This window comes from Lissotriton vulgaris, chromosome 4_1, assembly GCF_964263255.1.
Source record: "Lissotriton vulgaris chromosome 4_1, aLisVul1.2, whole genome shotgun sequence".
NCBI classification, from domain to species: Eukaryota; Metazoa; Chordata; class Amphibia; order Caudata; family Salamandridae; genus Lissotriton; species Lissotriton vulgaris.
In genome coordinates, this window is record NC_141691.1 from 238,752,262 (window position 1) to 238,777,719 (window position 25,458).

Here is a 25,458-nt window from a genome sequence, read left to right on the forward strand (position 1 = left end):
ACCGGTATTGAGAAAGGACTCATTCTCCCCTTCACTTCAAGAGCTGCTATCTCTATGAAACAATTCCAACCCCCACACTCCTCAAACATAATCAGAGACACAATAATGGCAGTTAAACACTTAGCAAAAGTGTAGTCTAAATTAAGCATTCCTCCTACACCTCTTTATGGCACAACCCACTAATTAAAATTAACAGTAAAATTCACCATTGGCATCAATGGACATCCCTAAACATCCTTTCTATTCAGGATGTTGGTGACAAGGCGAACACAATCTCGTACGCATACCTAGAAAAGAGCTCCAATATTCCTGACAAAGAAGTTTACTACTTTCTCAAAGTTGCAATCAATCACAACCAAGCTTTCTGGAACCCTCAAATCCCAAGCATTCTAGAAAAGCTAACCTTAGTTGTAATAATGTTGTTGCTCCAATGATGAAAATAGCCCTTTCTGCGGGGTTGCCACACACGTTTTGCCTTCCTCTTCCCCTTTTTGCTGAATTCATTTTTGTTGACTTTAGGATTCTGGTCACTTTGCCACTGCTAATCTGAGCTAAAGTGCATATGCTCTGTACTTCGAACATGGTAACATTGCTTTATCCACAATTGTCATATGTAATTTACTTATAGGACCCCAGTAAAGTGTACTATGTGTACCCAGGTCCTATATATTAAATGGTACTAGGGGGCCTGAAGCACTGTCACTCACTCAATAGTCCTTTAAACATGGTTCAGGCCTGCCACTGCAGAGCCTGTGTGTGCAGTTTTAAACTTCCATTTTGAACTGGCAAGTTAACCTACTTAGCAAACAGAGGTGATGGACAGAGCACTTAGCTCACTTGTTACCCCAGTTCAGACCCAGCCATATGCAAATCAGTCTTGACCCTGTTCATCATGGGAACAGTCCAGTCTGCACTGCCAAGCCGGGACTTCCCTGGAGAGGAAACAAATACCCTGGGACTGGTTTCGAGGTAACACCCCTCATCAGCCAGGCTAGCTTGAATCCAGTGGCAAAGTGAGCAAGGCACCCACATCTGGGCATACCCCGCCAACCTAGGCCGAACAAAGCAAACACAAGGAGATGATGGACGGAGCGCTAAAACTTTTCAGACGCTCACCCCCAGTCACAGATCTTGGTTGAATCCATATTCGTTCTTTAGCTCACTTTGCCAACACAGTTCAGACCTAGCCATATGCAAATCCGTCTTGATCCTGTACCTCATGGAAACAGTCCAGCCCAAACTGTCAAGACAGGTCTTCCCTGGACCGGACACATTTTAAATGTTCTCTGGGGTCAAGCAGGAGGGTACTTCTGTCCAATAAGTTGCAGTGCAACACCCCAGGGCATGACCATTTCCTCCAAAGTGTGGCACAATAGTCTCCCAGAAAGCACTATTCTTTCAAAATTCAAGATTGCTGGAATCTCAGCAGAGAAGCAAGAGCTAGCTAAACCAATCTCCAGGATGACTCATTTCCATCGCTCCCAGTAACCTGACATCTGCAAATTCCTTCCTTAAGCCTGCCATCTGGCTGGGTTCAGAGGGGCAGGGGGTAGATGGACCTGGCTACGGGAAGAGGTGTGGCGCAGCGGCCAGGGCACCTGACTCCACACCACAGGGTTCACAGTTCGATCCCTGGTGCCAGTGGCAGGTTAGTCCAGCACCATGTGACTCTGGGCAATAACTCGCTTAATCTTCCCGATGGCCCCCAGCGCTTTGACACCCTTGGGTAATTGTGCGCTTTACAAATACTGGATTTCATTTACCTTTGAAGCTGATGCTTTACTACCCTTCCCCCTTACTCTGACATTCCTCTGGAGTAGGGTCCTCTTACAAGAGATAGCCTCTCTCCCTGGGTGCCACTTACCACTTTATCCAAGTAGCCTGGCTAATCCACTTAACTCGGACCAATCAGGGCAGACCACTGGAAGACTGAATTTTTGCTCATAGACAAAGACTTATGTCTTCGTTTTTGTACCTTTTTAGGATAAATTCAACAAAAGCACATTGTTGGATTTATCAATACCATTCTCCAAAGTCCTTGAATAATATTTTTCGGTTGTCCCTTGCAGTAGTTATGAATTCGTAAACCATTGCAATGTTTACCTATGTGGCTGGGGATCCAGAATGGGGATCATGAAATGACCAATTTCTACAACATCAGGGACTCTAACATTGCTTTTATAGGGTCCCTGCTTATAGCTACATGACCTCCAACCCCTGGGACACTTAGGGGAGACTTTAGGGGTCCTGACTATACAAAAATTAAGTTGATCCTCACTCCACCGTCCTTATAGCACAAAAGTCGATTTTGGGAAGCACTTTACTACAATAAGGTAAGTGAAATGTGCAATTTCTCTATCCTCTGGTCATATAAAACATCTTCTATAAGGTTCCTCCTTCTAAGTACATGACCCCCCCAAACCTTGGACACCTTGGGGATACTCTGGGGATACTTAATATGCCAAATTATTGTATTGTCGTTTTTCAATTTTTGAATACCCCTAACACCAAAATTGAGTTTGGGCACATTTTACATTTAAAAGCAGTTCTGCAAAACAGGGCTGCTTTTCAATGGATCTTTGCCTGTCAGCAGTCCACACATGCAAGTGCAGAAATGGCTGCTGGCCTCTATGCTGCCATGCCCTATTATGTACTAGGGACTTATAGGGGTGGTCATGCCAATCATAAGGGTACTCTAACCCATAGTGTACCCTTGTGTGTGTGGGTATTTTCACTGTATTCGAAGTGTATTCATAATATTACTGACCCTGGGCCTGGTTAGGCAGAGCTCTGGAACATCAAGTCAGTTATCACCACTCCCAGCCAACAAATAAAATAGGGGTGCCTAGTGCATAGGATGACTCAGTAACATACTGCTACTTTGCAACTTGCTCTGCTGTTTTGGCCTACAACCCGCTGCTTCTTGCCTTCAAGTGAGAAGGACTGAACCTACTCTGAACAATCTTTTGAATCTTAAGTAACTCTGAGGGCTTGCTGGCTTGCCACCTGTTCATAAAGTCTCAGGGCTATCAAAGACTTCACATCCCTACCACTGCTATGGGACTCTGCAACCTGTGAGTCCAGCAGCTAAACTTTGACAAGGATCAGTGCTTGCCTGATTGCCAACCTGTTTTGTGAAAGATTGAGTGCTTTGTTTCATCAGTGACCGAGCACTCCTTTTGCCAAGGATCAGCACTTGATCTTTGCTTCTTGCTGCAAGACAGTGGGTGCTGAGCATGCTAACTGCATTCCTTGCAGACACATTTCCTGGCAAGGCAAAGTTCACCGACGTCAGCCCCCCTCTGGGAAACAGAAACCCACGGGGTGGGGAGAAGAGAGAGAGAGAGATATATAAAACTAGCAAACAGCCACTACAAGTGATTTGGGGCTGGAAACCATGGATATAAGTGGGACTGTGAAAACATCATTCAAGCCCAAATCTGTGATCCAACCGGTTATGCCCCACGATAACCTTGATGTCTATCATGAGCAGGTAACTCTTGATTTAAAAAGACTCTATAAATCTACTAACTTTGCGGGGTACAAATACAGCCATCATCAACAATGTTATGTACAACTCATGAAGAAGTTGCAGGACAATGATAACTTGATTGAGAGACAATCTGACGGGGGTGGGGGTTGTCCTGTGGCCACGGACGTTGTTTATGGAGGAAGCCCAACTCCACTTAAATGAAATTGCATGCTATAAAAAAAAGTAACATCAATATTGCCAAAGCCTCTTGGAATGATTATTATGGTAAATTACTTGCTTGGAAAAGTGGGGGGTTACTGTGTGATGATGAATATTGTTTTTTTTAGAAATGACCATCCAGTAATCCCCTTGATATACTTTATTCTGAAGATTCACAAAAACGAAACTAAACCTCCGGGTAGGCCCATTATTTTAGCCATAGGCAGTATCATGGAAAATACCACAAAATATATCGATTATTTCCTTCAAGAATCGGTTAAAGGTTTACCATCCTACCTCCAAGACACTTCCTACTTTCTAAGAAAAATTCAGGGAATACAATGGAGTGATGATTTAATTTTAATAACTATGGACGTTACTGCATTATATACGCCCATACGTCATCAGGATGGTATTAAGGCAGTACAAAATTACCTAAACCGTAGGCCGGCATATCTATTTCTGCATAACAAAATCCTAGTCAAGATGGTCACTACTTGTTTGGAGCAACATTTCTTCTTGTTTGATAATCATATCTATCAACAAACTAGGGGAGTTGCAATGGGGGTCTGCTTCTCACCCAGCTATGCTTGTTTCCATATGGGGCTGTGGGAGGAGCAGGTCCTCATGGGGCACTTTAAACACATTATAGATAAACATGTACCCCTTTGGCTACGATATATTGACGACCTTTTTTTAATCTGGTAGGTCCTGAATCACTTGCCCTAGAATTTGTTGATCAAATAAACAGAAACCAACTTAACCTTGAGTTTACTGCTACCATGAGTAAATCTTCAGTAGTTTTTTTAGATGTGGAGGTATTTATAAAGGATGAAACAATCTCCACCAAAATGTATTGTAAACCTACTGCGGGAAATTCTTTGCTACATGCTACGAACCATCACCCGCAACATCTACCGACCGATGGGAAAGCCCTCCCGATAGAGTATTTCATGTAGTGGGGTCCACAGCAGGCTACTGCACTACTTCAACAGGTTACTCCCGCCTACTTAGGCATCTGCCGCCAAGCACTGTGGTTTTATCATTGGATTTGGACTGCAACAACCACAGTGCTTAACGGCAGATGCCTAAGTAGGCGGGAGTAACCTGTTGTTAAAGGCGGGACTCAGTAAATAAATAGCAGGTTTTCCAAATCACGCTGTCGCTGTTTTCTTGTGAATGACTCTTGAGAAAGGAGGAAACTCTGAAACGCGTCGAGCCTGTTGGTGTTTGAAGTAGTGCAGGAGCCTGCTGTGGACCCCGCTGCATGAAATATGCTATCGTGAGGGAATTCCCATCGGGAGCAACTTTGATTGTTGATATCTATCTATCTATCTATCTATCTATCTATCTATCTATCTATCTATCTATCTATCTATCTATCTATCTATCTATCTCTATCTATCTATCTCTCTATCTATCTCTCTATCTCTCTATCTATCTCTCTATCTATCTCTCTATCTATCTCTCTATCTATCTCTCTATCTATCTCTCTATCTATATGTATATATATATATATATATATATATATATCTCTATCTATATATATGTATCTAGCTATCTATATATATATATATATATATATATATATATATATATATATATATATATATATATATATATCTAGCTATATATATCTCTATCTATATCTCCAGGAGAAAAGGTACTGGGTTGTGAATAAGAACTGCTAGGACCCCGTGGCTGACCTGTTCGCTCACCTTCTTGGACCAGGACCCAAAAGAAGCCCTGCTTAAAGTCATATACCTCTCTTTTAATGATTGATCTCATGATTAATGAGGTCCCCAACCTGTACAAGATGGGAATGGTCACTGTCAAATGACTTAATGCCATTTAAACAGTAGTGACAAGATCACATCCTCCTTTACAGCCAGTAAAGGCCTTGCAGTCTTCAAAGGCTAGTGAGACCTCCATATCCAAGAACTCATACTTAATGCTTTTCTTCTATCAGAAGCAGGCAGGTGAAAGATGACATTTAAAGTGGAAGGAAACCCCACTTTCGCAGCCTCAGCTGAGGCAATCAAGTCCTAGTGTGTTCCCATGGACCAACGATCTTTTGTGGCACCGATTCAGGAAGACCACTCTGCACCAGCGCAACCACCAAAGATGCATAGTTATTTTTACTTTTGCTGAATAGCTATGCTCTATAGCTTCCACAGCCTCTTTCATCCACGTTCCCTCTGCCTCAGTTATTGTCCCAAAAATATTTACAGAAGGCAGAGAAGCTCCTGTTTTTATGTACAGTTGTGCTGGTTCCTCCCCAGAACAGACCAGCGGTGTTAATCCCACCACTTAATTGTAAGGATAAATGAATGGGGAAGAGTCCACCTTATCCTATGTCTCTAAACTTCGAACCAGATATTTCCTCTGTAGACATTCAAAATGCTGACAATAGCCAGGTTTTAGCAGCTGTACAGAGCAACAACTGGATGTGCACAGTATAATGAAACCGCCTACAGTTCATGATGGGGAAACCAATTTTCTCAGTATAGTGTCTTTTACAGTAAATCGGATATGTCCCTGCATGAAAATATAGTGGAGTTGAGGGCAGTGTTCTTTGAGGTGTCCGAGTGTTGAAATCTAGAATGAAGGTTATGGTCCACGCAAATGCGGCACACACTCTGCCAACAGCAGCTTTGTAGGAGTGGGCACTGCAACAAGACTTGCATGGATACACTACACTAGAGCGGACAACTTGATCAGGATTCTTTTCTGATCACCTGAGTGGGAGATCACTCCTCAAGAAGTCCCAGGTTCTATGTATTGGGCCTGAAGGTGTGTTAAAATTTAAAATCTGATTCTCTCGTTTTTTAATGAAGCTTTGCATCATCCTGTTGGACGAGCATCAAGGAAGTATATGGACTACGTAGCATTTATTTACAACACATCCATTTTTTCACCTCTGCCCTGCTTCCAGCCCCGCTCTATGCTTAACCCAGCATCTCTATAAACATGAGCAAAGAATCTAGATTGGGGCATTGTAGGCTGTTTAAACATGCAAAGTGAGCGCCAAAGAACAGCTGGCGTCTCCTCAAGGGTTTTCAAACAATGGTAAAACCTTAAGTAAAGTTAACCCAAATAGCATATGTTGTGCAGCTTCAGGACTTCAGGATGCAACAATTGCACAAGGCACCAAGGCTGGCGATTCTTACCGTTACCTCCTTTGTGTGTTTTTCCCAAAGCTCTATTTACCTCTGGGCGTCCCTTGTTTGTGATCTTTTGCTAAAAAAAACCATGTAACCATCGTTCAGTGTGCTTTCTCCTTTAGTATCTCTATGGTGCTTGTCGGATGAGGCCCCATTCATGAATGCTAAATAAATGACTTGTGGTTTGTACTTTGCTCAAGTGTCGATTCCTCCTTACCTGTGGACGAAAAGTTACCCTGCACCAGTAGATTATTAATAGTCTACTTCCACAAATTGACCCAGAACGTGGGCCCCATCAAGAGCTTGCAGTCAGACCAAGGCAGAAGATTATGTCGGTAAGATGAACTTCGCTAAGGGGCGCACCACCTGAAGAGACTAGTGTTTCTCGTGGTCCAAGGTGATTTTTCAGCTCTCTTACTCTGATCTTCCTGGTGGCTGCTGGCCTTAACTGGGGCCTTCGGACCGTCATTTTTTTGGGTCGTGGAGGATCGACAGGTAGGAGTTGAAGATTACACATAAGGTAAATCTGTATTGAACCGGTTCATTTGGTTAGAATTGTTTGGTATTTGCTTGGAATTTATTTGGAATTTGATAGGTATTTGTTTGGTATCCATTTGGAATTTGATAGGTATTTGTTTTGGAATTTGGAATCTGTTTTACTTGCTATTTGTTTTGACTAAACATTTTTTCCTTACAGGTAATGTGGGAATATTTTTTTATTTCTCTTTGTGTATAAGTTTTTTTATATCTTATATGACATGCCTGTATTTAGTACGCTTTGGAAGTTTTGTTGCTGCTGCTGCGATAAGCAGAGCATTTTGTAAGTAAGTCAGCCGGCGCCACCAGAAGGTACGCCGAATTTTGAGATGTACTTCAAATATGGTGTTTGTCCCATCATGTATAATGCATTGTGGAACAAATATACAAAAGGGGATCCCCAGTTGCAATGGCCTTTAGAGGGGACAATGGACCCTCACAAACTCGAGTATTTAGATAGATAATTGTTTTTAAAGAAAGTTAGGCCAGCTATGTTTGACAGTTTGTGTATGTGGAGGAAGGAAGTAAAGGAGTGGCAGCTCAAGGCAGAGAAGGTACAAAGGAAGCAAGAAAGGAAGACCGAATATAAGAAATTGAAGGATAAGGAAGTTTAGGAGAAAAAGGAATGTTTAGATAAAGAGCATAGATTACTAGTATCTAAGGAATATGTAGTCAGACCGACAGTAATCGCACAAATCCACCAAGAAGATGTGGATTCAGACATTGACAGATTATTGATTGACCACCCCCAGCCCCACCCCCATATGTACCCTTGACACCTCTTCGCCCTGGACCACCGAATGTCGTTCCCCCTGTACCTTCGGCTCCACCTCTTTTGCCAGCGGTTGTCCAGCTCCCTATTTTCCAGCCAGTACTGGTACATCCCTTACTCCCTCCATCCCAGGCAACTGCGCCTCCATCCCAGGCCACTGCACCCAAAATGACTGACGATCTTGTACTTTCTGTATCTGTCCTGACCTCTCGAATTCTTTGTTCTAAAGTATCTCAATCACGTCAGGATGCATAAGGCTGATGGTATTAAATTGTTTGAGTGATCTAGAAATAGAGGTAGGAGAAATGATAGTTCAAATACAGGATTTTTCTGAGGGTGAGCTTCTTTGTCTCATAAAAAAGCTTTCTCATCAACTTATGGTCCAATGGGAGATGACTACAGGACAGAATGGCTCTGACGATGTTAGAGCTATTAATCGATGGTGTCAGAGAGGAGCCTTCTCTGTAAGTAGACTTAACACTGCCATAGCAACAATAATTGGATATTGTAATAAACTTTCTTCTTCTCCCCGAATAAGACCTATGAGGGGAGCCGCGCCACAGTTCATTCCTGGAAGAGGGAATGCAGATAATGATGACCCTAATGATTCCAATGCTAGAGCCCATTTTTTGTAAATTTTGTATATATATTCACTGTGGAAAAGGACGGATGTACGCACTTTAAAAGCCTCCTTACCAGACATATGGAAAAATCCTAGAGGATTTTATGATGATGTACACGCAGCCATTGATTCCTGTGACATGACCGTAGCAGATATTGATATGTTTTTTGGTATGATCCTGCCACCAGATATGTGGCGACTTACCCGGAAACAGGATCATGCTGCTGATTTGGGCGGAGACTGGGCTGCCATAGTAGCAACCGACCGGGATAGGATACCTGGTCAGAAACCTAGTCTGCTCATTTTGGATCTGCCTGGTAACATTCTTACTTACATAAAAACAATAGCACCAGCAAGGAAAATAGATTGGGCACTTCTTACTGCTTGTAAACAAGAACCGGGAGAGGCCGTCCCTGATTTCTTTACTCGCTTTGAGGAAGTGTTCCACGATTTTAGTGGGCAAGATCTATCTACGCCTAAGGGTGCACATTTGTCAGGCACTTAAATGACAGTTGGATGAACTTCTTTTGCCATCAGGAGTTACACTTGTGTAATATGTTAATGACATTTTGCTAGCTGCAGACACAGTTGAGCTTTGTAAAGAGGCTAATCTCTCCCTATTGCATCATCTTGCTACTAAGGGACATATAGACTCTAAGAATGAGTTGCAATATTGTCAGTCTGAGATCACTTATTTGGGTCACCCCCTGTTTAAGGAAGGGCACACTCAGACTAAAGACAGAATTCAAACTATTCTAAAAATTCCTATCCCGAATACTCAAAAAGAAGTCAGGGCACTTATTGGCATGACTTCCAGGCTGTCTTAGAGCAGTTGCCGCCACAGTGATTTCTAAACAACAATCTGAGGGAATAGTGTTGAGCAACAAGCTTATGGTTATGGTACCACATTACATAGATGCACTTCTTAATCAGACTAAGACACAACACTTGACTAGCGCTAGACTCAGAGGATATGAACTTACGCTCTTGGCACCTCATATCACTCTCAAGAGATGTTTGACATTGAACCCAGCTACATTGTTACCTTTGCCAGCTGAACAAACTCATGATTTGCATGACTGTATTTTTCTGACAGAAGAACAAACTAAGGGTAGAAAAGATCTTAAAGATGCACCTTTTTTAGATCCTGATGGAGAACTATGAGTGGATGGTTCTTGTATAAGACTACCTGATGGCACCACCTCTACATCCTATGCCATAACCACATTACAAACTGTGGTAGAAACAGCCTGAATTCCACAAAAATCTGCCCAAGCAGCTGAACTTGTTGCGCTTGCGAACTCAGTCAGAGATTATATGTGAACACTCCACAGAATTTGATAAATCCGTGTGCACGAAATTTCAACAGTAAAATTAATATGGAGGACCTTATCACCGTGCACAAACCTGTCCTATTCCTTCGTGTACAGGTTGCACATGAAGGAATGGGACAGGTTCGTGCGTGGCGATAAGGCGCTCCGTATTAATTTTCCTGTTGAATTTTCATGCACACAGATTTATCAAATTCTGGGGAGTGTTTCGAGGCAGCTACGACAGTACATTCATGGATATTGATTGGCCTGCATGGGGCTACCTTACTTCAATTGGATCCGTATTTCTGACATATGGCGGAAGTCTCTTTCTGCCGAATATAGGTATATATAGGAATGTACCAAAGAAGTTAACCGCTGCTTTTACAACCGTGATTACCAAGTATTGAAGGCATCTCTTACAAAGTGCTTTCAACTAGTGATACATTTTTTGCCCTGGGGAAGTTCCCTATATGGGAATGAAACACGTTGGCTGGATTGTTTATATTTGATGTCTTTCAAAAAAAGATTTTTTGGAATAAAGAAGTTATTTTTACTAACTATTTTGATCTATTGGACTTCTTGAGCTGCGCACCTCCGTTTACCCCTTGCAGTTGTAATGGTCAAGAAATCATAGGTTTTGACCCAGCCCCTCAAACTAGACCAGCCAACGATACATGCTGCATCCACTGGCATCACTTTGATTAGACTGTCGGGACCATCTAAAGAGGAAGGAAACAGTTACTCTGTTTCGTCCATCCAGATTTGGCCTTCAGGCACCTAGCTGCACCTTCACAAGTGCGGGATCACTTAAACACTCCCCTACTCCACCTGCCCACGAGGCAAAATAAGAAGCTGGCGCACTTCCAAATTGCAGCATTGTTTCTCCTCAGGTGGAGATGCGAGTTACAGTTGCTCTAGGCAGCCAGCCCTCGGGTCAGTCAGGATATTCTCAACAACGGAGTTTCTTGTGACGTGGGTCCGGTGAGAGTGAGCTCGGACAGAGGCCACGATGTCAGACACTGTTGTCCTTCCGATCTGGAGGTCTGAGACAGTATAGGCTTCCAGCTCCAGTCTCACAGACTTGGCAAACATTACCCAATACCCCTCGGACACCACACGCTACAGAGTGTGAGCTAGCGCACGCTTCCTTTTGCAAGCATGGGTCCCTCGGACTCTGCAAAGTTCCCCAGCACTCTTCGAACTCCTCACGTTCTGACACCGCAGGTGGGTTGCTGATCTTTATGAGTACATACCTCTCTGCACAGTGTGTTTACTGCCTACATCAAGATGTCAGGTCCTTGTCCCAATCGACAATCACTTCCACCCGCTTCTGCCGCACCCTGTGCAGTCCTCATGATCTCATGGAAACTGGGAGGTCAATTGTGTCCCTGGGATCTTGTTGACTGGAGGCCAGCCAGCTTAGGGACAAGTGCACGACAGTTGGCAATTAGCTGCAGGCCAGCAACATCCAGGCAAAATCCACCAAGTGATAGTCCCCTTCCTGGAGCACGACCATCCCAAGGCAACCAAATGTCTGCAGGTAATCCAGTTGCAGTCCCTTCTGCCCCACTGGTTCCTCGTGTCGATGTCCTAGCATTGAACCAGCGTAGTATGGTTCCAATCCCAAAAGCGTCTCTAACTCCTCATTGCCTTTGAAGATGAGACCAGTTCAAAAGGCCCTCTCTAAAGTTTGACCTGTCTGCCATCCTACCCGGGCGGCTTGAACAATATCTTTAGTGGGGCTAAGACCCTGCTCCTTGGAATGCAGGTGCCAAATCCACCCCCTCATATCCGTCCCAGGACGGCTTCTCAAAGTCGGAGGTCTGCAGTTTTATTTGACCCCTAGTTTATGGCCTTCTATCGGGAAAACACAGATGTAACTGTCCCCCCAGCACCCAGATAAGTTCTGGAAACAGGCTGACCGGCACACTGAGCCACAAGCACAGAAATGCCCACTTTCTCACTGTGGCATTTCCACATTAGTAATGTTGAATCCACTTGCACGACTGTAGAGGATTTGCCCTTACTATCTCATCGATCTGAAACACTATACTGCTACTCTTCTACTCTTAGGAAGTACTGCGAAATAGCCTTTCCCCTGGTCCCCACATTAATAAATGCGAGAAGCAGACCTCGCAGTACCGAACACACCATCTGGTGCCATTCACTACCAGTGCATGTAGCGCACACGCGCTGCCTCTTCCCGACCCAGGGATTGCTCCGATGTAACAAGAGACCTATAGAACCTTGGCCACTAGCTTTTTAAATGACAACCAGAGTATCGGTATGCTGCACACACAGGACCCGCCAGCGCAAACCTGTGACACATTTGAAGAGCTACCTCTGTCGGCACAACCAGTGCTTCAGGCCCACGGAGGAGAATTTGGGTTACATGCCCTAGGTATATGTCTTACCCCTGGACAAGGGACTTGCAGCTAAATCAAATCAGCCAATCATGTGTACATCAATCTCCAGTGTATATATGACAAGCACAGCGCTGTGGCACTGAGTAGCAGTGTCAAATGTCCTCAAAATCCTACGGCTAATATATAGATCAGTGCATAACCAGGAGGGACAAAATCAAAAAGTTGAGGGAAAAGCACCTTAGAAAGGCCCATTTACAACACCTGCCATGATGATCCCAGTTGTGACTGTAAGTATTGTCATGTGGAGCCTATTCTTAGCAAATACTTTGTAAAGGAACGGCTAGGAATTCAGCACTGCCTTTTGCTTTATAGCTTGCAGGAGTCTGCAGCTACACATTTCCTAATATGCATATTTTTCTGCATTAATTATGTCTTCAAAAAAGTATTTCCTCGTTTCTGCAGTTCTCATCCTATTGATCCCAAAATAGGTTCATGAGTAAGCCTCACCACTCTGATACTTGGTTTGAAAAGTCCAACTTAATGTTGACAAGAAACTCTATATGACTCTTCCCAATCACAATATTATTTTAAGCACTGTTACATAGATACTTTATTTTTTTCCATAATATTGCTGTTTTTCTTTATGCGCCATAACGTGAAATAATGGATGCCTCTTTGGTCACCTTAGCCATTGGGAGCCACATGGAGATGATGCCCTGACTCAACATTACATGGTTCATTTTAGCTTTCTATTGTCCATTCTTAATGATGTTCATTGCTTCACATGTCTTCTCATTTTTAGATCTCAACCATAGAGCCGCAATAGATGTTGCTTATTTTCCTGTGGATGCCACACATCCACAAGATGTGTTAAGGCCTACAAATCCAGCTGACCAATCTAAAGCCAACTGCATGAAAAGAATGCTCCAAAGATTTCCACTCACTGGTAAGATACATTTTGTGGCATTTTCCATTTCTTTGCATAGTTCACCCGGGTTGTATGGTCTTTGCAAAACCAGGATGATGAAGGATTGCCTTGCAAAGTTGATGCAACTGTAGATTCTGCCGAGAGAAATGTTCCATGTAATTTGGAATGCTTAGTGAAAGACATGGGTTCTAGAGTACACAAAAAACTGAGTATGAAGAGCATAAAAATAAAAAATATGATGGCCAGACGATAGTCTTGAAGTTATGGTTTATCCTGATTGGAGGTACGTTGAAGTTGTTTGCACTGCTAAATAAAAGCTCAAGTCATCAGAGACAAAGTTATGAAAGTTTGTGATAGAGTACCTTATTTGCCAAACTGTAAGGCCCAAGGTCCTTTCCAACATAACGTATGCCACTAGTAAGGGCTGCACTCAGTAATTAAGGAACTGTATTATACTGTTCTTCTACTCCTTTAGTTGACTTAAAGTTTGGGTGGATAAGTTAAAATGAAAAGATGCAAGACTAGAATGCAAAGCCTGTTTGTGCATTATTCTCTGGGAAATTCTTGGTGTTAACAAGGCAACCCTTGTTAACACCAAGAATTATTCCACACATCCCGTCTGTCTTGGGACTTTGGGGAAGTGTGTCAGCAGAAATTGTTCCTGTTTGCTATTATTTAGAATCTCATATACATGGAACATAAGGTGGTTCTGAGCTACCAATTTTCCAGCTTTGCTATTCCTGAAACTTTTTTCCTTTTGTAGGGATGCACATCATGGGTAAGGATGAGGGCAAGTCATTTCCAGTAAATTGCATACTTGTGAAATGTCCACTGAGGTTAAACTGAAAATAAACATTGAAGAAATATGTTTATATCCTTGTTGCTACAAATTTCATGTCTCCTGTACTTTTAACTGTCCTGACCTAGTCGAGGATGTTTACTGTTACGCTAAGCATCACAACGCCCAGATCATCTTGCTCCAAAATATGCACATTACACTTCCAGAATGGCAGTGACTTTGTAAGCGCTGGAGAGGTCACATCACAAGCACCACTTATTCTGTATACCCATGTGGCGCCCCGGTTTGGGTTTGCCCGGCATCCTGTTCCAGGTAATCAACAACATAGTGGACAGGGAGGGGTGCTTTGCCTTCATAGAAGGCGGTCTAGATTGCTACAGGGTTCTCCTGGGCAGCATATGCACCCCTAATACTGAGCAAGATGCTTTCTGGGCCACGCTTTTCCTAACACTGTCACAAAAAATGTGGACCCTATGGATCTTGGCCTTGGGACTATGATTGCCCTCTTGACATCTCCTTGGATCGTTCCTGTTCGCTGTTAACTCGCACACAGCCCCACCTGTAGGCAGCACATCTGCAGGAGAGGGCTAACCACTGGAGATTAATTAATGTATGGCGGTCGCTCCATCCTGGCAAGTAGATTGATTGGCTTTTTTTTGTAATGCAACGATGCACAACCCCTATGTGCGTCTCGACTGCATTTTTATGTCGGCCACACTCCTAGATTTCATGTGCCAGGAGGACTATCTGGGCGCATACTTTCTGACTACGACGCACATACGTTTGCCCTCTACTGGCACTCCCTACTGGGCCCAGTACCCACATAGCATCTGCCCAGGGAGACTCTGGAAGACCCTGCCTCATACGCCCAACACATCACTCAATATTTCTCCACAAATAGTGGCTCAGCGTCCTCGTGCGTAGTTGAGTGAGATGCCTTGAAAGGTAATGCGTGGTCACCTGTATACAGGTTATATCTGGGGTTCGCAAAACACTTCATCTGGAATTAGCAAAGGCCGAGCGCCAGATCACTGACCTGGACAAGGCAGTAGTCATTGATACATCCAGACATGGGGCACTCTTAGATGCCAGGATCCACTATGCCGAAGTCCTGACCAGATGCGCTGCTTTAACTACAGGGCGTATAAAACTAAAACGACAAGTGAGTAGGACAAATTGGGTAGGCTTCTGGCGTGGCTAATTCACCAGGAATCCTATTCTGGGTCCATCCTAAATCACCTCACCCACGGGGTCACCCTTCACACCCCATAGACTATTCTGGACTCCTTCGCTTACTATTCCTCAATCTACGCTGCAACACCTCATCCGGCGACAGAGATCAGCTTATTCTTATTTGTGTGCCCCCTCCTAAAGGTCAACCCACACTGTCAGGAGGAGTTGGCTGAGCCTTCTGCTCCCCAAATCTTGCATTCATTTTGGCTGACTGGTCTTCCTAGCATTCCTAGTGGAGAGGGGCACCAGACAGGGCTGTCCTCTCTGTTGTTCACACTGGGGATGGAGCCTCTGGCCTCCAGGCTTGTATTGAGGGAGAGACCTGGGGGATATCTCTCAACGGGTTGACCCACGCGGTTTCTCTCTTGGCGGATGATTATCTACTCTACGTCTGTGATATCCATACAGTCCTCTCCCCTAATTACACTGTGCTATTTTCATTGGCACACATTACCAGTCTGCATGTAAGCTGAGCGAAATCTTGTGTGTTCCCCTTGGGGGACCCGCTGCCTCCTGTTGAAGCTTGTCTAGGTGGATGTCAGCTGGAATAGAGAGGTGAAGCCATTCGGTACTTGGGGGTTTGTTCGTACCATTCTCCCATAGATCTGTTCTAAGGCAAATTCCGGAGGACCTACACATCCATGAAATCTCCGGTCCAAGTTTAGAAGTCACTCCCGCTAGCCCCAAGGGGAAAAATGCCCTTCTCTAAAATGAGCGTGCTCCCCGACCTTCTTTATCACTGTGCCAACATTTCTTTTGTCCCTCCACGTAGCTTTTTTAATGATTTAGATGCTGTACTTCCAGAGTTTATCTGGAGTAAGAAACACCACCACATAGGTTTACAGAAACTGCAGCTACCGGTGGAGAGGGACAGTCTTGGTGCACCTTCGTTTGAGGCTAATTATCTAGCAACCCAGCTTTAGTGGCTCTCCTGGTGGCTGGCAAAGCTTTATGCTTTGAGGTGGTCCGGCGCATCCATAGGCGACCCATTTCCCCCGCATGATATACCCTCCTTGAACTTTTCCTCACTCTTACCTGAGACAACACACTGCCTCCATGAGCTATATGACATATCACTTCAGTATTTCACTCTCCCCTACCCTGGCTAAGCCCAGATGATACACCCCACCTCTCCTGTGGGCCCTCTTTGGCACTCCTCTAATCATGCCACTGTCAGCACGGTTCAGCCCTATTAAAATTATGTGCTCTGATGTTGTTAATGTTTTGCTTCAAGCTCCGCCCTGGTCCTCAATCTATATTACCTCCCACCCTTATCTCATGTTAACACATGGTCCTGTATGAAGATGCTCCTAAAGATACTTTGTAATTCTTGATCTGTCAATATGTTTGTTGTACTTTGTTGAAAAATTCAATAAAAACACTTGTTTAAAAAAAAAAAGGCTTTTCCCTAATTACCTAAATAGAATTATATTAGTATGATTCTAGTGAGAACTCATCAGAATATCCAAGATGGAATTAGAAAACACCAGCATGGTTTGCTTTGGTTTGGCCATGGCGGCTTGCCTTTGGCATGTCCTCTGTACAACCAAACAGTAGCTGCCATTTTAAGGCAAGTAAGCGGAAGGCTGCAGGAGCAAATCCCATAGTAGGCAGGATCAGGCAGGCAAAAGTGGTGGAAGAAAAACAAAACTGCATAAGCAAAACTATTAAAATAAATAATGCAACTCAAATGGAAAATTGTGGCAGGCAGTACCTAAGTACAAGGATCGCAGCAAAATAACTGAAAAATAATTAAATCAATGCAGAGGGCCAGCATCCCTCCTACATGTAGAATAGAAGTACATAGAAGCCTTGACCTGATTTTGCTCCAGATATGCACCGTTGTGCATTATTAATCTTTTATTAGAAGTAGAAGCATATCTACAAACAATCATAAAAGGGTGCAGGCAGCGGTCGCCATGATAAGGCATGGATTAGGCTGCAGGAACAAACTAGGAAGGAGCCCCAGCCAAGATCAGCCAAGTAAAAAATGACATAAGAGTAACAAAACTAACAAATGAAAAGAAAAATGGTAAAATAAATTAAGCATCTTAAATAGAAACGTGGAACCAGGTAGCACCTACTAGGAATTCAGTAAAATAACAAAAATGTAATTTAACTAATACAACCAATGCTGACGTTCAGGCACAACTCTTACATAGAAAATACATTTTAAAGTAAAAATAGGGGTGTGTGGCCAAGATGGCGGCGAGGTAGGACGTGTTTCCCAGTCCCTTCGGCGCCGCCTGCCTAAAGCCTTATATATCTCCCCTCCTGATGCCCATCCGCACTGGACACTGAGCGTGGCTGTGCCTGCTGACCCCCTGGCACCGGCGGTGTGCTCACCTTTGCGATTTGTGGCTTCTCTCTGCATCTGTCTGGGCCGTCCGGCCCCGGCCTTGCTGCGGCCCAGCGGGCCTAGCAGAGCACTACTGCTGCAGCTGACCCCTTCCCCGCAGTGCCTCCGACTGCTTGGCGGGGATGCCCGGCAACACATTTGAGGCAGCAACTTCACCGGCTGGACGACGGCACGTCTTGCAGAGCTGCCGAAAGAGGGCTGAGACGAGGCCCGCGCCGCGGCCGCCATTTTGCGGTATTGAGGAGATGGCCTGGCCGAGGAGTGCGGAATCCAGGCACACGGACAGCCCAGCAGTATAAGGCGTGCACAGCCCTCGCAGAGAGACAACAGCAGCGAACCCCCGGTGGGCGGTTGACTGCTCCCTCGTTGTTGCTGTTCGGGGCCGAGGTGCCCGAAGTCCAGGAGAGACATGGTGAGGAGCGGCGGGGAGGCAGACCTCTAGCTATGGGTCTCGGTCCGCGAGTCGGTGGACGGTGCGGCGATTCACCGGTGGAGGTGGCGAGGGGGCCTTGCTGGTTACCTGTGGATGACATAGATGTCTGCAGCGGTCCCTGTGCTACCCCCTGCTTGGCAGTAAGACTTTGCCGTCTGCTGTGTGGTGGGGGCTGGACTTGGTTGTGGAGGCCGCGCTGTGTGCATCCCTTGTGGTGGCGGGGCCTGAGGGGCTGAAGCGGACGTAGGCTCTCTCCCCCGGAGTGGCCTCTAACTGGGCCTTGTAGTGGAGCTGGGGCCTGGGGACCTGCGCTAATGAGAGCAGTGGGCCGGCCCGCGAGTCGGCGGGCGCTGGTTCTCTGCCCTGTGTTATATCTCGCCTCGTCTGTGGGACTTGGGGAGGACGCCAATACTGAACACTGGCTGGAGCCTTGCACCCCCCCTTCCCTATGTGTGCTATGGGGGGAGGCAATTGGTGGAGGACAGTCGCTTGCCCCCTGGTGGAGCTGGTCGGTCCGTGTATCGGCAGACGGTGTGGTGTGGTCCGGAGATCTAGGGCCGGTGGCGACAGCTGGGGGGGCAGCCATGCTGTTTTGCGCACTGTGGGGTGCTCTCTGTCCTGGGAGCTGCCCCCCCCACACACACTCTACTGCACTTCGAGGGACGGTACTCCCCTTGTGACTTCCTTTATTAACTGAGGGGAGGCCTGGGGCATCGGAGCAGCGGGGACGTAGGGTGAGCTGGTGGAGGCCTTACCCAGCTGCAGCCAGCACACTGCCGGTAAAGGGGGCCCGAGATTAGATGCGTGTGCAGGTGCTTCCCCTTCCTGATGTACACCCGCAATGTGGATCCAGGGCTCTGGTTTTTCCTTGTTAGCCACGTTGGTCGTGAGGTGCTGTGGGCCGGTGACTTGCTGCCTGGAGCTTAGGACCTGGTCCTGCCTAGGGCAGACCTCAATTGAGATACCCGAGGGGTCCGGCGCATCCCTGCCCGGGTCACGTGCTACTGCGCTTAGGCCCTGCCTCCCACTGCATGTCTTCCTCCAGGAAAAGAAAGGACAATCCCCTGAAGGATCTTCTACAGAAGTCGGCGGGACAGTCCGCCTTTCAGCCGGACTCCGAATCTCCTCACCTTGAGGACCATGGATTGCAGGCGACCAAAGCTTTTATGATCGAACTGTTCTCGGCCATAAAGGAGGACATCCTGGAGCTGCGCTCCCAGCTCTCTTCAGACCTAAGAGAAGTACGGTGTGACTTGGATGCCATCTGGGAGCGAGTGGCGACCTTGGAAGAGTACGACTTAGGAAGAGAAGACGATCTCCACCAACTCCAGCAAGATGTCTCACTGAGCAGAATCTCGATCTCCAGGCCCACGCTGAGGACCTGTAAAATCGGTCCAGGCATAATAATATCAGAATCAGGGCGGTGCCTTGGAAAGGAGAAGGAGATGACCTTTGTGAGTACGTCTGCGAGCTCTTCCATCAGATCTTGGGTGAAGGCGAGGATCAGGAAATTCAGATGGATCGTGTTCATCGTATCGGCTTGCCTCGCGGCGCTAAGGCTCCCCCGCCGTACATGCTTGTCTGTGTCCATGATTTCCAACTCAACAAGCGAATTCTTCGCAAGGCCTGCGATCTTAACCCTGTGCAGTTCCGTGGTCATCAGCCTGCACTCTTCCAGGATTTAGCGGCCTCCACCCTGCCCAAACATAGAGACTTCAAGCCCATCACTAACCATCTACAAGAGCAAGGAATGCCCTACTCATGGGGCCATCCGTTTCATCTCATCTTCAAGCACCATGGCAAGCTCCTGCAGATTCTCTCTTTGGATGCCGCTTACGACGTATTGGGGCTGGAGCGGCCTTCTGCTCAGCCTGGGAACAACGGATCTCCTTCAAGGTGAAGCAGGCGCTCCACCAATTGGCAATGAGTCGGGAAATCGCCCCTCCATCAAAACCGGACACGTCAACTAGTATGCTGGAGAGAGATGCGGCTGTTACTTCGGTGGCGCAGGTGACGAATAATACCGACGTCCCTTGATCTACACATGATTGGCATCAGTTGGGCTCTTTTTCGGCGCCGGAGGTGGGAAGTACACTGGCGTGGATTTGTGTCATTACTCACTCTTGGTGCGGTGGACTTGCTCTGTACCAGGCGCATGACTTGATCCAGGATGGCACCATGTTCCCCTAAACGTTTGACTCACAAGACAGACTGTGTGCGACTTTTGGGTTTCCTTCTTTATCTTCTATTACATTATGTGTTAGGGAATGGGGGTTTGTGGGTGTTTTGGTGTTGTTTTTGGGGCTCCACATCAGATCTCAAGCAGGCAGGGCAGGTATCTCGCTCGAGGGCATGGACTCCTTATGGTTCTAGTACCTTTTGCATGGGGCAACTAGGTGGCTATTCCTCCTCCCTTAGATGCTATGGGTAGAGACCTAAAGGTTGTGAGCCTGAAAGTCAGAGGGTTAAATAGCCCAGTCAAGCCCTCTGCAATCCTCTCACTCTTTGAAAACGCAGTGAGTGATTTATGCCTGCTCCAGGAGACCCACCTACTCTCCAAAGATACTAAGTGGATGACGGATAAGTGCTTCCCGCTGCAACTATGGTCCTCGGGCCCGGCTAAGAAGCATGGGGTGGCAATCAGTTTTAGCACGCGCTCGCACTGCAAAGTTCTCTCTCCTGTGGTAGACATTAAAGGTAGATTCCTAGCTGTCTGCATCCAATGGGGGGAACTCTCAATGGACGGTAGGCTCTCTATATGCCCCGAACGAATGACAAGAACCCTTCCTGCGTATTGCACTTTCTGAAGTTCTTGCATCTTCGGATGCAGCGATATTGGTGGGTGGTGACCTGAACATAGTGATGGATTCAGGGATGAATAGGTCCGAGCAATGGTCACATTAGGCAAGAGCACTGTCGAGGGGGGGGAAACCATGATGGCAGATTGCATGACGTGTGGCGCGTCCAGCACCCTAATTAGCGCGACTACACCTACTACTCTGCAGCGCACAAAACCTATGCACGCCTAGACCGGTTTTTAGCCACAGCCTCTCTCCTCCCCCACTTGCACACAGTGGATATTACTCCCCGGTCCCTACCAGGCCATGCTCTCATCTCTGTTCTGCTTACCTCCCACGGCCAACGTCCACCACCGCCCGGCTGGCGTCTTTGCGACTCCCTGCTACACTTGGAATCGGTCATCACTCGAATACGGGATACTATAATTCACTACCTTGTAGATAATGACCAGGAGGGCACACCTCTGGCGGCGGTGTGGGAAGCCCTGAAATTAGTAGTGCGGGCGAGTTCATCGCGACCGCGGCATCATTTGTGCCTACGCGAAGATAAGCGTGCAGAGTTGGAGGGGGAGGTGGGAGCCCTAGAGGCAGTACACAAGCGGACGGGAGCCCCAAGAGTATGGAGGGAACTGGAAACTAAGCGGCGCATGCTGAAGCACTTAGACTTAGATAGGGCAGAGCATGCCCTCCTGCGCTTGCGGCATAAGTTTTACCTTAGCGGGGATAAGGGGGAGGAGGATGTTGCCGCTTAGGCTAAGGGCACAAGCACAGATGTCGGCTATCCACTCCATTCGAGATGCACAGGCGGTGGAACATACCACAGACACCCTTATTGTTGCCTCCTTCCGTCAGTTCTATCAGTGCCTGTACAAGGGGGAGGACACTAGCCTGCAGGGTATGGTGGATTATCTAGCTTCTTGTGGTCTTACGCCTCTGTTTAAATCGTCGGCTGACGCGTTAGATGCTGCTGTTGGCATAGAGGAGGTCATATCAGCAATAGCCCGTTTGAGGGTGGCCAAGTCCCCGGGCCTGGACGGTTTCTCCGCTTTGTTCTATAAAACCTTTTGCGTGGAGCTGCCTCCTCTTTTAACAAGACTCTTTAGTTCCTTTCTCGATACTGGGGAGGTGACTCCCTCCATGTCGGAGGCATGGGGGGGTGGGGGAGGGCTTCCCGTTAGTGGGGGCTTATTATTAAGCATCCTGTCTCCGCTACATCACGGAGTGGAACAGGCCCTTGTCCAGCAAACATTGGAACTTTATGGACCAAACAGTAGCTGGCTGTAATATCTGGCGTGCACTGTGGTTCCGCGCAAACACAGAGCGTGGGGCCTTTACTCCTCCAGGGTGACCTCGCCGACTCTTAAAGCATGGGATCAATTAGCGCTACACAGAGGCTTGACTACGTTTCCCTCCCCTATGACTCCTATCGTGGACATCCCTGATTTCCCACCAGGGTGCGCCTCCCCAGTCTTTCACCGTTGAGGGAGGAGGGTCGTAAAAGGGTGGGCTCCCTATTTGACCTAGATGACTTGATCCCCTTCCCTAGAGTGTGTAAGGATTATTATGATTTGCCAGAGTCGGACGATTTCCATTACTCACAGCTTGCACACTGGTGACCCAACCCTCCAACGTCGCTTTAATGTCTCGCCCCTTGACCGCTTTTGAAAAGTGGCTAGTCTGCAAAAGGGATGCTATGATCATGGCGAGCCCCAAGAAGCAGCTTACGAAGGCGCAGGTCTGCTGGGAGACTTAATAATTAGGGAACCCCCTGACACACAAAGAATGGGAGTACATCTTTTACCGGGCACACCACACTGCCTCCAATACCGCAGGTGCGGAATCTGCCTATAGAGTAATCACTTATTGGTATTATACCCCAGCGCAAGTCCTGAGATGGAACGAAGTCAGGCCTCTGCTGGCGGGGGTGTGGTCTTCCTGGCACCTTGATACATTTACTGTGGCACTGCCCGAAACTGGTACGATATTGGACAGCGGTTCTTGACTACCTTGATGCTGCATTTCAATTCTCGCTCCGGTGCCTACTTGATTTATGGGTTCACACTCTGCGACTCTGGGCAATAGCTTGCTTAATCTCCACAATGGCCCCTCGCGGCGGGATGCCTGGCTTTCACCTTGCGGATACCCTGCTGGGGTTATCTCACAGGGAAATTCCAGGACGGGTTCCCTAAGTAAGCGCTTAGAAACCGCTTGGTGATTTGCGCTATATAAATTCCTGTACATTTACATTTACATTTACATTAACAGATTACATTCCCACGGGCACCTGAGCACACACTGTTGAGACTCCCCCATCATAAGTCCTTCCCTTTACGCTCGTTGAGGGGTAAACAGATAGCCCTAGCATTGCTTGCGGCGCAACAGATTCTCCTAGTGCACTGGGGTTCCTCAGCCACTCCTGGTTCCAGAGGCTTTGGCACCGTTTAGCAATGGAGCACCTCTCGCTTAGCATTGATGGGAAGGGCTCGGAATATGCGAAGCTATGGGGTCCATTCCTGCAACTCCTTTCCAAAGAAATGATGGAAGTCACGTGCCCAAAATACCTACAAATCCTGCAACTCATACCTCTAGAACCTTTGGGGACCACAAAGGTAGCCTGATTAATTCTGAGATGTGACCGGCTGTTATGGGGCGGTAGGAGGGAGAGTTAGAGACTGATGAGGGGTGGGGGGGTGGGGGGATTGAGGGTGGAGGGGGCGGGTGTTTGTCTGTTTTCAGGTTCCTCTTCTTTTACAAAAGTGGTATCTTAGCCCATTGTGTGGCCTATACGCTGTGGTCTGAATTTTTTTTTTTTCCACTGGGCGACCTACACGCTGTGCATTGACCATAACATAACGCTCTGCCGGCATTTGGGTGTAGGCAGCTGAGCTGTGTATACTGATCCTTTACCACACATTAAAATATGATTGATTCTAAAGTAAAAATAAACTTACCTATTAATGGCCGAAGGGTTCGCCCTCTGATAGCTAAAGCTCACCCTTGAAAACACATTCAGAGAGAAGAGCTAATCACAATCTTGTCAAACAGTTCCCCCCCCCGCATCGAGGATAGCCAACAGCGGGGCTAATAATTTTGATTTATGGATCAGCCAGGCGGTATATGAGTTGCCCCCCGAGGAAAGTAAGCAACCTAGGAGAAGATTAGCCACCTCACCATGGTACTCAGCAGAGATTAGGTTAATTAAAATTAAATGCCGGCGCCAGGAGCTAATCTGGAGATCCGACTACAGTACAGTACAGAGCATAGGAAGGAATATAATAGAACTATGGAGGAGTATAAAATGGTAATAAAACAGGCCAAGACTGCATATTTTACCAAACAAATTCAAGAGGCCACTAATTCCCCTACGGAACTATTTAAAACAGTATCAATTTTAACTAAATGTCCACATGACGCAACGTTTGTCCCAGATCAAAACTTTGTTGACAAACTGGCTCTGTTTTTTCAGCGAAAGGTCCAAGCAATTTATAATGAACTCCAGAACCTGCCGGTAAATACGAGAAAAGACAACAGAGAACCAATTTAGACCTCTCCTTTCTGAATTGTTTGTCCCAATTTTCTTTCCTTAATGTAAAACAGGTTACTAACCTGTTAACTCAAACTAAGTCAGGTTGACCCTGACCCATGCCCTCCCTACATACTCCATTTGGCCCCTGAAGAGATAAGTGCTTTCTTCACTCCTCTCCTTAACGAGACTAGAAGATCTAGATTCTTTCCTCCGAGATGGAAAAAGGCCTGTATAAGACCTATTTTGAAGAAAGACTCGCTGAACCCTCAGGATACTAAGCACTATCGCCCTATATCCTGTCTCCCTCTGCCCTCTAAAATATTTGAGAAAGCAATGAATCAGGAGCTAATGGAGTTTGTGGATCTTAACAATATCCTAGACCCCTCTCAGCACGGCTTTAGATCACGACATTCTACGGAATCTGCTCTAATAATGGCAACTGAGGAAATTCGTAGGGCTGTGGATGAAGGCGGCAGAGCTGTCCTAATTCTACTTGATTTAACGGCAGCTTTTGGCACCGTAAATCATGTAGTCCTACAAAAACTTAAAGCCATGGGTATTAAGGATTCTGCTCTAACCCTGCTTAGGTCCATCCTGGACTCCAGAGTACAAACAATCTATTGGGACGGGATTCAGTCTGGAGAGTTCTTCCTCCCATGTGGAGTCCCTCAAGGATCAGCGTTATCCCCCACATTTTTTAACTTGTATGTGACCCCACTGGCAAAATTGATAAAAGATCAAGGTTTGAAACTGGTGTCCTACGCTGATGACACACAGTTAGTGGTATCACTTACACAGAGTGTCGAAGTCACAGCCGAACAATTCCGAAATTGCCTCACAAGTGTTATGAGCTGGATGAATACTAATTTTCTAAAGCTCAACACAGAGAAAACAGAGGTGGTAGAATTTGGCCAAAA

At 46.4% G+C, this 25,458-nt stretch overlaps 1 protein-coding gene across 3 annotated transcripts in view; it reads left to right on the forward strand.

Moving 5' to 3' along the window:
- The window catches only part of RADX (RPA1 related single stranded DNA binding protein, X-linked), a 228,033-nt gene that overhangs the window by 164,147 nt on the left and 38,428 nt on the right, over window positions 1-25,458 (forward strand). For all 3 annotated transcript variants that reach the window (XM_086918577.1, XM_086918578.1, XM_086918576.1), the window contains one exon: window positions 13,268-13,411. In XM_086918577.1, coding sequence (XP_086774703.1) covers window positions 13,268-13,411 — 144 coding nt within the window. The remainder of the gene's footprint in view (window positions 1-13,267; window positions 13,412-25,458) is intronic.